At 45.7% G+C, this 13843-nt stretch overlaps 1 protein-coding gene across 2 annotated transcripts in view; it reads left to right on the forward strand.

Annotated features, from left to right (window-relative positions):
- LAMA3 (laminin subunit alpha 3) overlaps positions 1–13843 on the forward strand; it is a 933952-nt gene that overhangs the window by 446586 nt on the left and 473523 nt on the right. For both annotated transcript variants that reach the window (XM_069220025.1, XM_069220026.1), the window contains one exon: positions 8315–8414. In XM_069220025.1, the coding sequence (XP_069076126.1) occupies positions 8315–8414 (100 nt within the window). The remainder of the gene's footprint in view (positions 1–8314; positions 8415–13843) is intronic.

Raw genomic sequence — 13843 nt, forward strand, 5'->3', positions numbered from 1 at the left:
CGGTATTAACGTTAGTAGCAAGTTCTACACATCATTATTGACTTCCATTTTTTCTGGAATTCCGTAAAAACAAATGTTATTTCTTCGGCCCTGTCTTCAAAATCTATAACTTTTTGTTTTAGGTGCCAGATATCCGGACCCCAATACTCTGCATTATCTCATTTCTCTTCCACAAAAGTGGTTCTTTGATCTAAAATTTCCACTTTGGTATGAAAAGAGTTTAGATCCATCCGTATTGTCTTCATTTCTGTTGTGAGATCTGACATTTTTACATCCATAGATCCCAATCTTTGCCCCACAGCAGAGATCTCTTTTAAAATAAGGTCCATAGAAGCAATGTCTTGTGGGACAATAGTAGACGTGCCTGGAGGTACAGTGTTCCCTTCTATTTGTGTAAACAAAGGCTTTCTATTAGATTTGCCACTGGCCATACTGTTATATTTTAATGTTAGAGAAGACAATAAATAAGCACAGCTTAGTAATCAAATATGATATCCAATTGACTCACAAAATAGGTAGATATTAACACTGTAAAGGGTGACAGACATCTGGGATTTTAAAATTATGGCTATATGTTTTCAAGCGGGTGTCGCTGAGAAACAGTGCATCAGAAATGTTGTACAGTTTTCGCCTGCCTACCCAAATTCACTTTACCCCCTCTGCTGATAGGAATTCCGGCGTTTATTTAATTTCGTAGTAGAGTCTGAATTGTCAAATTTAGAAAAATATCTCAGAAGTGAAAGTTTATATGCTTCTCATACAGCTGCCTTTCGACATTCAAGGAAAGGAATTTCACATATCTCTTCAGAAACTGTCTGTGTTTCCTGATAGAATGAGTAATTTTCACAAACTCTCTCAGCTGTAGGAATGGTGTACAACACTCACTTGCCAAACTGTATTTACGCCACACACCTGTAGACAAGAAATTCTTGCGCTTACATAATCACGTAATGGATCCTGAACAGTTAAGTGAAGAGAAATGTCTCAGAGTTAAGAGTTGTCAGAGGCTTCTCTTACAGCAGACTTTTCACTTATCTCACCAGCAGCTGGTTGTGTTTCCTGACAGAATTATTTTTTGCCTCAGACTTCTATAATTTTAAAAAATAATGACTGAATGCTTTCAGACAGGTGTCCCTGAGAATCAGTGCATCAGAAATAGCTCACCTGTTTTGCCTGCCTATCCAAATTCGCTTTACACCCTCTGCTGATAGGAATTACAGCATTTACTTAATTGCGTAGCAGACTCTAAACTGTCAAATGAAGAGAAATACCTCAGAAGTGAAAGTCCATATGTTTCCCCTACAGCAGCCTTTCAACTTTCAAGAAAGTGAATTCCACTTATCTGTTAAGAAACTGGCTGTATTTCCTGACAGAATGAGTAACTTTCACAGACTCTCTCAGCTGCAGAAATGGTGTACAACACTCACTTTCCGAACTGCATTTGCTCCACACACTCAGCTGACAAGAAAATCCTGTGCTCACACATTCAGGTAATGGAGTCTGAACAGTTAAGTGAAGAGAAAATACCTCAGAGTTGAGACTTGTCAGAGGCTTCCCTGTGCTGTGTGGAGAGTTCAACCAAAGGTCAACAGTAATTTAGGGCCAGATGTAGGTAGAAAACATTTTGCGAGGTGCAAATTGCGAGTACTAGCGACTCGCAATTTGCACCTCGCAAAATGTTATGCAGAAAGGTGTCTCAGACACCTTCTGCGACTCGCTATGGGGTCGCAAAGACCCACCTCATAAATATTTATGAGGTGGGTTGCAGTTTGCGACCCCATAGCGAGTCTAGGCACTCACGGGGATGGTGGCCTGCTGGAGACAGCAGACCACCATGTCCGTGACTGCTTTTAAATAAAGCAGTTTTTTTTTTTCTCTTTGCAGCCCGCTTTCCTTAAAGGAAAACGAGCTGCATATAGAAAAAATATCGAAACCTTTTTGTTTCGTTTTTTTTCAGAGTGCTCTGAAAAAATAATTTTGTGAGCATTCACAAAGGGGAAGGGGTCCCATGGGGACCCCTTCACGTTTGCGAATGAGTTACCATCCACTTCAAGTGGATGGTAACTGCGAGTTGATTTGCGACCGCATTCGCGGTCACAAGTCAACTCTACATCGCGGTGCGACTCGCAAATAGGAAGGGAACACCCCTTCCTATTTGCGAGTCGGAAACACATTTTGCGAGTCGGTACCGACTCGCAAAATGTGTTTCTGCATCGCGTAAGAGCTTTTGCGCCTCGCAAACAGCGTTTTTCGCCGTTTGCGAGGCGCAAACGCCTTCCTACATCTGGCCCCTTATTCCCCTGGTGGAGCCTCCCAGTTTAAACATGAAGAAAGCCCCTTATCTCTTCAGCAGCTGACCCTGTGTCCTGACAGAAAGTGTTGTTCTTTGCTCGGCTGAGGGGCCCTGTTCAGGTGATTTGTAGCCGGGCTTCAATTAGAACTCCGTTTTAACTGGCATCTCTTACTTCGAAAATAACTTCAGAGTTATGTCGCTGTTATCACATGTATATTTCCTTTCATTCTGACTCCAAGGAGGCTTTTTGACAGCTGTTTGGGTAATCCTTCTCCCCTCGAGCCTCGGAGCTCTACGTTGAGGCGGCCATTTCAGACGGCAGCCAGACTCCGCTCCCCTACATATTCTTATTTAAAGAATTATGCTAATGTTTTACTTGATTAAGCCAGGTTAAAAAATTAATATGCAGTAGTTTAATTTGGATGATAAGCAATATTTTACATTTATCAGTATGTCACTGATATTTCATGTTCATTCAGTTATAATGATGGCTAATCGGAGTGCCTGACGTTCTGGTATTTGTATGTGTTATCGTTTTAATATTTTTATATAAAAAGAAAATACAGCTGGACTGCCAAATCAGTGTAGTAATACTCAGTGCCCAGAGACTGTTTTGCCCGATGCCTTTCCCTGTGCTATCTTTCCCTCTTGTATTCCACCTTAATGTCCACTACAAAATATTGTGTTACCAGATTATTATGTCACATACGTGAGGTCTGAAATATGGAGGTTAGTTTATGTAGGTAGGTAGAGGTTTACTTTATTTAACTCCACATATATGTACATTGATGATAAAAATAATTTAAAAAGATGTTGATGCATAGTAAATCTATACATACCTATGTGCACTTACTGTCTCAATATTTTCATCCTCAATATTTTTGACATGATATTCTAGTATCACAATATGTTTGATGTTGATATTGTGACATACAGCCCAACTCTTTCGCTCTATTATGAGACAATATGCCAGCCCATAGTAAATAACTTTTCATACGGGGGCTTATTTCACTCTTTCAAATTGGATGTAACCTAAAAACATGGCAGAATTTTTCCAGTTCTGTACTTCTTCCATACTGCTGATTCACCTCAGGTGAATGTAATGCTTGTACAATACAATCATGACTTGCCCAAATGAATCGCCCAATAACTTTGCTGTAGGGTAAAATCCTATGTGGTAAATCTTGTGGGGAAAAATAACGAGGCAAGAAAAAAAGAAAAAAAAAGAAAATCAAGCAAAAAAGGGACTCTGGCTTGAGCATTTTCACATGAGTACCACTGGTTCCAATTTTGGGCCTGATGATAACAGTTTATGTTATTTATTTGGCATGGCAAGTCAGATAAATTGTTCCAATAAATATGTAAAATAAATTAAATATTACAGTTTATTGTTGGAAATTACCATCTCTTGGGTGGTATTCCCCCAGATTTTTGCCTTCTGTAACTGAACCTGTTTTTGCTGACCGTAAGACTCTGCACACTTTACTTTTGCTAACCAGTGTTAAAGTGCTTATGCTTTTTCCTTTAAACATGATACAATTGGCATATACCAAACAGGCAGATCTTATTTACTTGTAAGTCCCTAGTATATGGTACCACTTGTATCCAGGCCCTGTAAATTAAATGCTTGTAGAGGTCTGCAGCATTCATTGTGCCACTCACTGAAGTAGCACTGTGACACATGTCCACAGGTAGTGTGCAGTTTTAAACTGCCATTTTGGCATAGCAAAATAAACAATTTACCAGGCCTAAACCTTCCTTTTTAATTCTTATAAGTTACCCCTAAAGTAGGCCCTAAATGTCCTAAGGTCAGGGTGCATAATATTTAAAAAGTAGGGCATGTACATTTAGGGTTTTCCATGACTTTGCAGTTATAAACCTCCAAATACACTTTTCACTGGAAGGCAGGCTCTCCCATATGGAAGCACTGGGTTACGTTATAAGAAACAATAATGTTTAATTTCCATTTAGGAGCAGCTAGGAAAATGATTCAAGGATGTATATTAATAGTAATTTAAAATCCAACTTAAAGGTAAGGTCAGACTTTATGTTACTGTTTTGAAAATGACACTTTTAGAAAGTTGTCATTTTCCTGCCTAAGGCTAATGTGCCTTTCTGCTCGCGTCCAGTGTCACCTGACTAGAGAGTGGCTCCCCTGGGGTGAGATGTATATTGTTCCCAGACAGTGGACAAAGTGGTTGAGTGTAAAGAGGTGTTTTATCCTTGAGCAGAATGGCCTGGGGGAATGGGGCCAGCCACCTACCAGAGTTTCAAAGGGTCCCTGTCACATCACTGGGCGATGTAACTCATATCTAGACCTGCTCCCTTTGTCTTCCTGGACAACTCTGGAGAGGGAGTTGCCCCAGAACTGTTTTGAAGTGACCACAAGGGAGGGTTTAGGTGGGAGTGGACACTGGGGGATAGTTTACAATACAAAACACAGGGGGTGCTGCTAAAGTGCGAACTTTTACCTCATTGGTTAGTGAGTGGCCAGGAGTATCACCCACCCTCATGCTGGCACTGGGCATCATAGTAGCATTCCTACTGCCTCTATCAGAGCACTCTTGGACCTTGTGAAGGTCAGAAGAAGAGCTACCCTGCTGTCTGAATCTTGAAAAAATATACAAATTACTTGTCTTGAACCCAGGACCTCAGAAGTGATTCCAAGGGTCAGTTACCTTAGCTCCTGTTGAGCAACAGGTACACAGCAATATTCCATAGGCCTTTCCTGCAACTGCTCAGCTAACCAGTTCCAACTGGACCTGCCCTGGACCCTGCTGCTGGCCTCTGCTGGAGTGAGTCTTAAACATCCCTCTCAACTGTTGTCCCCAAGGTCCTTAGGCTTTAGTTGGTGTCAATGTGTACTATTCCTAAAGATTCCTGAAACCTGGGACTTAAAAATGCTTTGCCAACTTTGTGCTCTGAGAATCGTCAGGGGACAAGGACCAACCTGTCAAGCTGATTCGACTAAGGTGCATTGCCACAGGACCAAAAGTTCAGGTTGCTTCTGACACACTCTTCTTCACAGCAGCAAATCTAATCCAGCTGAACTTCTCAGAGAAGGACCCCAGTTTTGTGGAGCCCTCTTAGACCCTGGTGGAAGATTCTGAGCGAATAAGTCCTAAGGTAGTAATCTTCACCAGGCAAAAGAAGCAAAAAGTATTCGGCTGACAACAGTCCTTCCCTGGGCACGACATTCAAATTTATCCCGCCCTGAGATTTCACACCATAAATCAACGACTTTAGTGAGACCCCGTCCAGGGGCTATCCGACGGTTTGGAACTCTATTCCAGAGACAAAGTCCACCAAAGGTAAAAATGTTCCCTAAGATGAACCTGGTTTCTGTATTCGACCCACACTCCATCGTGCTTGGCTTTAACTTTCAACTTTGTCCTGGTATAGCTTGACTAGATAACTGTGGCAGGCAGTTATTGTTTTTTGGTGCTCTTTTGAACTTTAAACCTTTAAAGTTCATATGTGTTTTTTCTAATGTTTGGATTTTTGAAATAGTGGTGTCAATTTATTCATTAAAATATACTCTACTTTTCTAAATTGGTTTGGGATTTTTCTTGTGTTGTGTTTTAACTTTATTACTGTTTGAGTGCTGCGTAAATACTTTACACATTGCCTCTAAGTTAAGACTTTTTGCTTTTGCGTCAAGCTGACAGAGGGTTAAGCACAGGTTTATTTAGTGACTCTTGTGATTCACCCTGACAAGGAGTGTGACCATTATTTAAGGTAGGTTCTCATCCCTCTCACCTGATACCCCATCTTTTTACATCTGCTCAGCAGCTTTTGTTTCAATTTTCTGACTGTGTTCTATGCACAATTCCTTTTTTGATGAGTTGCAATCCCATATGTATTGCCCTCTCTGCTGTTTCCACCATATCTCCTAAATGAAGCACACTTTTACTTCTCTAGGGTGTTCGCAGCATGTGGGGAAGTAGTTGTTCCAAATATCTTGGTAGGCAGTGTAGGAGTGTTTTGTGTGGTGCTTTCTTTGGGACTATTCTAAGTCTCTGGGAATTCCCTCCTCCAGAATGTGGTCACCCATAGGAGGATCCTGTGTGAGTGGCTGCTCCAGGGAGACTCATTCTTTGAGAGAATTTCAGGGATTCTTTGGTGAGATTGGTTACTTGGTATTTCTGCACCTTATATTGGAGGGCTTTTTGGTCACTTTACTTCACTTTGTGCTTGTGGATATTGAGCAACACTTGAAGTCGATCCAGGTGTTTAGGGTTCCAGCATATAAACAGTATTTGTGCAAAACAATGTCTGCAGACATAAATGTCCAGAGTTTCCATTAAGGGCTGGATTTGTCTCATTTTTTACTCTTGTAGATGTTAAATCCCAACCTTTAATCTCACAAATTAAGACTGGAGCGATGATGGTGCCAAAACGTTTTAGTGATAATTTAATTGACAGGTAGAATTGTGCGTCCTATTCGTAGATGTTATAGAATAAATTCATGCCTTGTTTTACTAGTTTTATGGCTATTCTAAAAATATGGATTCACGTAGTATGAGTCCCAGTTTGGTGTAGTCTGTGGTGTACTCATCATCAGAACAATTAAGGAAGAGACTCGTTTTTTTGTTTTTTTTGTTAAAGTAATAATTTTGGGATTACATTCAGGGAACATGATCTGCCGTTCTTTGCCAGACATCTACATTTGTGCTGCAGTCCTTCTTTAGTAGGCGCGATGATGACTAGCTCCTCTGAATAAAACAGACATTTTATATTTGAGCGAGCATCAGGCCTGGGACAGATTTGCCAATTCATTAAAGTAGTAATTGAACAAGATTGAGCTAAGCCTTCTTGTGGTGATTTTTCACTCCTTCCTGGCTCTCCCAACCCACTCCTCTTGTCTTGAGAGCAGCAGGCAAAAGCTCATGTTTCTCAAATGTTGAGGAGTCACTCTTTGTGATTGATTTATAACTTAATCGCAAGTCAGCTCATTTCAAGATAAAACAGCCAACTATTGGCACAGCGTTTGGCTCTGTACAACACACAACTGACTCACTTTTTTTTTTTTTTCTACCCATAAAAGTATGAAAGAGGGTTGTCATGTACGTATTCTCTTATTCTTTTTTGACAGCCACCGAAATGCATGGCCACTCTGAACTTACAACATCTCTGAAATTGACACTTGTTTTCTAGATTGGCAAGAATAAGTGAGTTTAGAGAGGCTCACTAGTCTGCTTCATGCGGTCTGGTGACATATGTCAAGCCTTTGAGGGCAATTACTTCCACTTGACTGCAGCAGAGGTGGCCGCAAATGTCAACGAGGAGGTGGGGGGGGGAGGGGAAATGAAGACGGGGAAAAAAAAAATGTCCTTTTTCGCTGTTTCCGCCACCTCTTGCCACCTCCTGACACCTCACTCCTCTTCTGATGTCCCAACATTCACTGGGACACCAGCACAGGCTCCCCAGCAAACCTGGTGCTGGTTTCATGCAAAACTTAGCATGAAAGCAGCATCAGGATTGGTCACAGCCCTGGGGTTTGTGCAGTTTCTCCATCCCAGCGGACTGGAGAAACCTAACTCTGCATGTGTGTTTGGCTGGCCTGAAACAGCCAGCCAAACACACATGCGTACTTAGGTGCACTCTCCCCTCATCCATCCCTCCCACCTCCCGTGGCCCAGCCCTGCCCCTCCCTGTACTGCTGGCTGAGGCAGCAGACGGAAAATAAAAGGGTAGTGTAACTATTGTTTTATTTTTCATCTCCTGGCTCTTGGCCAGGGGGCGACGCTCCTCCGGCATTGCAGAGCAGTGCCCCTGCTTGACTGAGTCTATGGCCACAACCTCGACCTTCGATGGAAGATGCTGGGCAAATACACTAGTAGCTCTAGTCCTAGCAGTGCAATTTCTAAAGCAGTGAAAGGCTGGTGTAGTATCCGCAGTCTAAGAGGTGGGCAGTCAAAGTAATAACCAGATGAAGTAACAGAAGTAGACACAAAGGGGAAATACAATGCGGACGTTATGACTTTTTTTACATGGATAACTCGCTTCCTGTTACTTTAGGCTGCCAGTGTGACGTCGGGGGCTCAGTCAGCACATCTTGCAGTGATCCATCCGGCACGTGTCAATGCAGAAAGCATGTTGTTGGGAAGACCTGCAACCAGTAAGTAGTATTAGTGCATTGATGTATGTCATGTTTCTGTGTGAAAAATCTAAATATTTATTTGTCGTGATATTTTGTTTTCATGTCTCATCAACATTTAGGGATAGGTTGGTAGCTAAAAGGCATGGGAAGTTTTGTGGCATGCGATTGTTACTTTGCAAGAATGTGCATCTGTGTGTCTGCATTGTGAACTGAGAGCAGTAGGTCGAGGATACCCACACGGTTGGCACTTTCCATTCACTCATTTTCAGACACAGTGTGGCGCCTCCTATGCACGAGTGGTATTGTACGACGACTGTGTAAAAGAGCACATTTGCATGTCGGCATGGTTTGTTTATGCTTCGTTAGGCTATTTCATTTACTTGCTACAAGAGAAAACGAGAGCAAAACATACATGCACTACAAAAAACAGGAGAAACCTGGAACGAATAGCCAAGTGCTTTTACTTCCTGTAGACATTTTTCATGATAAAAGCCTAAACACTGTTCACTTGGCCACTTCTAAGCGCTTGTCTTGTATTTACCCATTGCTATGTCCTATGGAATCAAGCAGTTCTAGTTCGTGTTTATTTCTACAGAGCAAAAAGATATGGACTTGGGCAATTCCAAGCACTTGTTTTTTCTGCATGTAACAGAGCAAAACAACATGTATATTGTCTCTATTACAGAAATGTATTAAAAATAGATACATTCTGGTCGCGGAGAGGGTGAAACCAATAACATTAGCAAATTAAAGGTATGTTGGAATGTGAGATGATGACTGTGACTGTACTTAGGAAATGGTTGCCCTTAGAGGAGGCTGCTGGATGAAAAATAAGGTGTCTGCTGGTCCGGATTCTCTTCTGGGTATCTGTGTACAAACTGCATAAACATCTACAAAACTCTCTTTGCAACTGTGTCCCTTATGCAGTCCAAACTCAGTAATTACACATGCATTAGACTTTAAAAGCAGACACCACCACGTGACACTGAGACAGGGCTATCTCCCTTGAGGTTCCTGAGTTCCTGAGACCCACCTCACAGTAAGTACCCCCCACCTCCCAGCCCCTCGCTCTGCCCCGCGCTACTCACCCTCTCTCCTGCTTCTTTTCTTCTTTTCTTCTTCTCTGTTCTTCTGTTCTTCCTCCTCGCTCCTCGTCTGTAATCTTCTTCTGTACTCTTCTTTCCCCCGTCTTCACTCTACTTCTCTTCTTCCTCATCTTCTTCTGTGGTCTTCTGCCCTCTGTTCTTCGTTTTCTGTATCTTCTTCTGTGTTCTTCTGTGTTCTTCCGGTCTTCCTTTCTTCTCTCCTTCCGGTCTTCTGATCTTCCTTTCTTCTCTCCTTCCGGTCTTCTGTTCTTCTGTTCTTCTGTTCTTCTGTTCTTCTTGTCTTCTTGTCTTCTGTTCTTCTGACTTCGGCTCTTCTGCCTCCTCCGTCCTCTTCTCCCCGCGCCTGCCCTCCTGCTCCTGCCTCATCCCCCTCCCCCACTCGCATCCCCCTCTCTATCTCCTCTATCTAACCCGTTCACTATCTACCTCCCCCACTCCTCCTATCTACCTATCTCTCTATCTCTCTATCCCACTATCTAACTCCCTCACTCTCCACCTCCTCCTATCTTCCTATCTCTCTATCTATTTCCCTATCTATCGATTTCCCTATCTATCTATTTTCTCTATCTATTTCTCTATCTCTCCCCCCCTCCCTCACCCCCTCTATTACCTATCTTCCTATCCTCTCACTCTACCTCTCACCCTCACCCACCTCTACAACCCCCCCTCCCCTATCTTCTCAACCCTACTCCTATCTTTCTCCCTTATCTCCTAAACCTCCTAACACTCACCCCCCTCCACCCTTAAACCCCCCTCCCCCAGCTCTTCTCACTATACCTGTCCCCCCCTCCCTCGCGCTTTCCCGCCACGACCTCCTGCACGCCCCCGCCCCCCAGCTCCCATTCGCCCCCACCTGACCCCTCCCCCCCCTCCTACCTCATATGGTGGCCGCTGCGCGACAGTGGTAGCGACCCTTGACCCAAGGGTAGGTCGCTCCCCCTGCCGCTGCAGCTCCTCCAGGTTCCTGAGTTCCTGAGACCCACCTCACAGTAAGTACCCCCCACCTCCCAGCCCCTCGCTCTGCCCCGCGCTACTCACCCTCTCTCCTGCTCCTGCTTCTTTTCTTCTTTTCTTCTTCTCTGTTCTTCTGTTCTTCCTCCTTGCTCCTCGTCTGTAATCTTCTTCTGTATTCTTCTTTCCCCCGTCTTCACTCTACTTCTCTTCTTCCTCACCTTCTTCTGTGGTCGTCTGCCCTCTGTTCTTCGTTTTCTGTATCTTCTTCTGTGTTCTTCTGTGTTCTTCTGTGTTCTTCTGTGTTCTTCCGGTCTTCCTTTCTTCTCTCCTTCCGGTCTTCTGATCTTCCTTTCTTCTCTCCTTCCGGTCTTCTGTTCTTCTGTTCTTCTGTTCTTCTGTTCTTCTGTTCTTCTGTTCTTCTGTTCTTCTTGTCTTCTTGTCTTTTGTTCTTCTTGTCTTCTGACTTCGGCTCTTCTGCCTCCTCCGTCCTCTTCTCCCCGCGCCTGCCCTCCTGCTCCTGCCTCATCCCCCTCCCCCACTTGCATCCCCCTCTCTATCTCCTCTATCCAACCCGTTCACTATCTACCTCCCCCACTCCTCCTATCTACCTATCTCTCTATCTCCCTATCCCACTATCTAACTCCCTCACTCTCCACCTCCTCCTATCTTCCTATCTCTCTATCTATTTCCCTATCTATCGATTTCCCTATCTATCTATTTTCTCTATCTATTTCTCTATCTCTCCCCCTCTCCCTCACCCCCTCTATTACCTATCTTCCTATCCTCTCACTCTACCTCTCACCCTCACCCACCTCTACAACCCCCCCTCCCCTATCTTCTCAACCCTACTCCTATCTTTCTCCCTTATCTCCTAAACCTCCTAACACTCACCCCCCTCCTCCCTTAAACCCCCCTCCCCCAGCTCTTCTCACTCTACCTGTCCCCCCTCCCTCGTGCTTTCCTGCCGCGACCTCCTGCACGCCCCGCCCCCCAGCTCCCATTCGCCCCCACCTGACCCCTCCCCCCCCTCCTACCTCATATGGCGGCCGCTGCGCGACAGTGGTAGCGACCCTTGACCCAAGGGTAGGTCGCTCCCCCTGCCGCTGCAGCTCCTCCAGGTTCCTGAGTTCCTGAGACCCACCTCACAGTAAGTACCCCCCACCTCCCAGCCCCTCGCTCTGCCCCGCGCTACTCACCCTCTCTCCTGCTCCTGCTTCTTTTCTTCTTTTCTTCTTCTCTGTTCTTCTGTTCTTCCTCCTCGCTCCTCGTCTGTAATCTTCTTCTGTACTCTTCTTTCCCCCGTCTTCACTCTACTTCTCTTCTTCCTCATCTTCTTCTGTGGTCTTCTGCCCTCTGTTCTTCGTTTTCTGTATCTTCTTCTGTGTTCTTCTGTGTTCTTCCGGTCTTCCTTTCTTCTCTCCTTCCGGTCTTCTGATCTTCCTTTCTTCTCTCCTTCCGGTCTTCTGTTCTTCTGTTCTTCTTGTCTTCTGTTCTTCTTGTCTTCTGACTTCGGCTCTTCTGCCTCCTCCGTCCTCTTCTCCCCGCGCCTGCCCTCCTGCTCCTGCCTCATCCCCCTCCCCCACTCGCATCCCCCTCTCTATCTCCTCTATCTAACCCGTTCACTATCTACCTCCCCCCCTCCTCCTATCTACCTATCTCTCTATCTCTCTATCCCACTATCTAACTCCCTCACTCTCCACCTCCTCCTATCTTCCTATCTCTCTATCTATTTCCCTATCTATCGATTTCCCTATCTATCGATTTTCTCTATCTATTTCTCTATCTCTCCCCCCCTCCCCCACCCCCTCTACTACCTATCTTCCTATCCTCTCACTCTACCTCTCACCCTCACCCACCTCTACAACCCCCCCTCCCCTATCTTCTCAACCCTACTCCTATCTTTCTCCCTTATCTCCTAAACCTCCTAACACTCACCCCCCTCCACCCTTATACCCCCCTCCCCCAGCTCTTCTCACTCTACCTGTCCCCCCTTGCGCTTTCCCGCCGCGACCTCCTGCACGCCCCCGCCCCCCAGCTCCCATTCGCCCCCACCTGACCCCTCCCCCCCTCCTACCTCATATGGCGGCCGCCGCGCGACAGTGGTAGTGACCCTTGACCCAAGGGTAGGTCGCTCCCCCTACCGCTGCAGCTCCTCCAGGTTCCTGAGTTCCTGAGACCCACCTCACAGTAAGTACCCCCCACTTCCCAGCCCCTCGCTCTGCCCCGCGCTACTCACCCTCTCTCCTGCTCCTGCTTCTTTTCTTCTTTTCTTCTTCTCTGTTCTTCTGTTCTTCCTCCTCGCTCCTCGTCTGTAATCTTCTTCTGTACTCTTCTTTCACCCGTCTTCACTCTACTTCTCTTCTTCCTCATCTTCTTCTGTGGTCTTCTGCCCTCTGTTCTTCGTTTTCTGTATCTTCTTCTGTGTTCTTCTGTGTTCTTCTGTGTTCTTCCGGTCTTCCTTTCTTCTCTCCTTCCGGTCTTCTGATCTTCCTTTCTTCTCTCCTTCCGGTCTTCTGTTCTTCTGTTCTTCTGTTCTTCTGTTCTTCTTGTCTTCTTGTCTTCTGTTCTTCTTGTCTTCTGACTTCGGCTCTTCTGCCTCCTCCGTCCTCTTCTCCTCGTGCCTGCCCTCCTGCTCCTGCCTCATCCCCCTCCCCCACTCGCATCCCCCTCTCTATCTCCTCTATCTAACCCGTTCACTATCTACCTCCCCCACTCCTCCTATCTACCTATCTCTCTATCTCTCTATCCCACTATCTAACTCCCTCACTCTCCACCTCCTCCTATCTTCCTATCTCTCTATCTATTTCCCTATCTATCGATTTCCCTATCTATCTATTTTCTCTATCTATTTCTCTATCTCTCCCCCTCCCTCACCCCCTCTATTACCTATCTTCCTATCCTCTCACTCTACCTCTCACCCTCACCCACCTCTACAACCCCCCCTCCCCTATCTTCTCAACCCTACTCCTATCTTTCTCCCTTATCTCCTAAACCTCCTAACACTCACCCCCCTCCACCCTTAAGCCCCCCTCCCCCAGCTCTTCTCACTCTACCTGTCCCCCCCTCCCTCGCGCTTTCCCACCGCGACCTCCTGCACGCCCCCGCCCCCCAGCTCCCATTCGCCCCCACCTGACCCCTCCCCCCCTCCTACCTCATATGGCGGCCGCTGCGCGACTGCGCAGCGGGCGCGCCAGAGGCAAGCCCGTCTGCGCCCGTCCGCACCTGTCCCGCGCCCAGCGCCACGAACCCTGGTCCCCAGCTCTCCCAAGCCCCGCTGACCCGTTACGACCCCACCACCCTCCACGCCCTCAAACCAGGACGCTCCAACACTTGCTTCCAAGCTCACCCCAAACGCACCCATGGACCCTTCGCCTGCAACTCCTGCAA

Source organism: Pleurodeles waltl, chromosome 2_2 (assembly GCF_031143425.1).
Source record: "Pleurodeles waltl isolate 20211129_DDA chromosome 2_2, aPleWal1.hap1.20221129, whole genome shotgun sequence".
In the NCBI taxonomy this organism is placed as follows: domain Eukaryota; kingdom Metazoa; phylum Chordata; class Amphibia; order Caudata; family Salamandridae; genus Pleurodeles; species Pleurodeles waltl.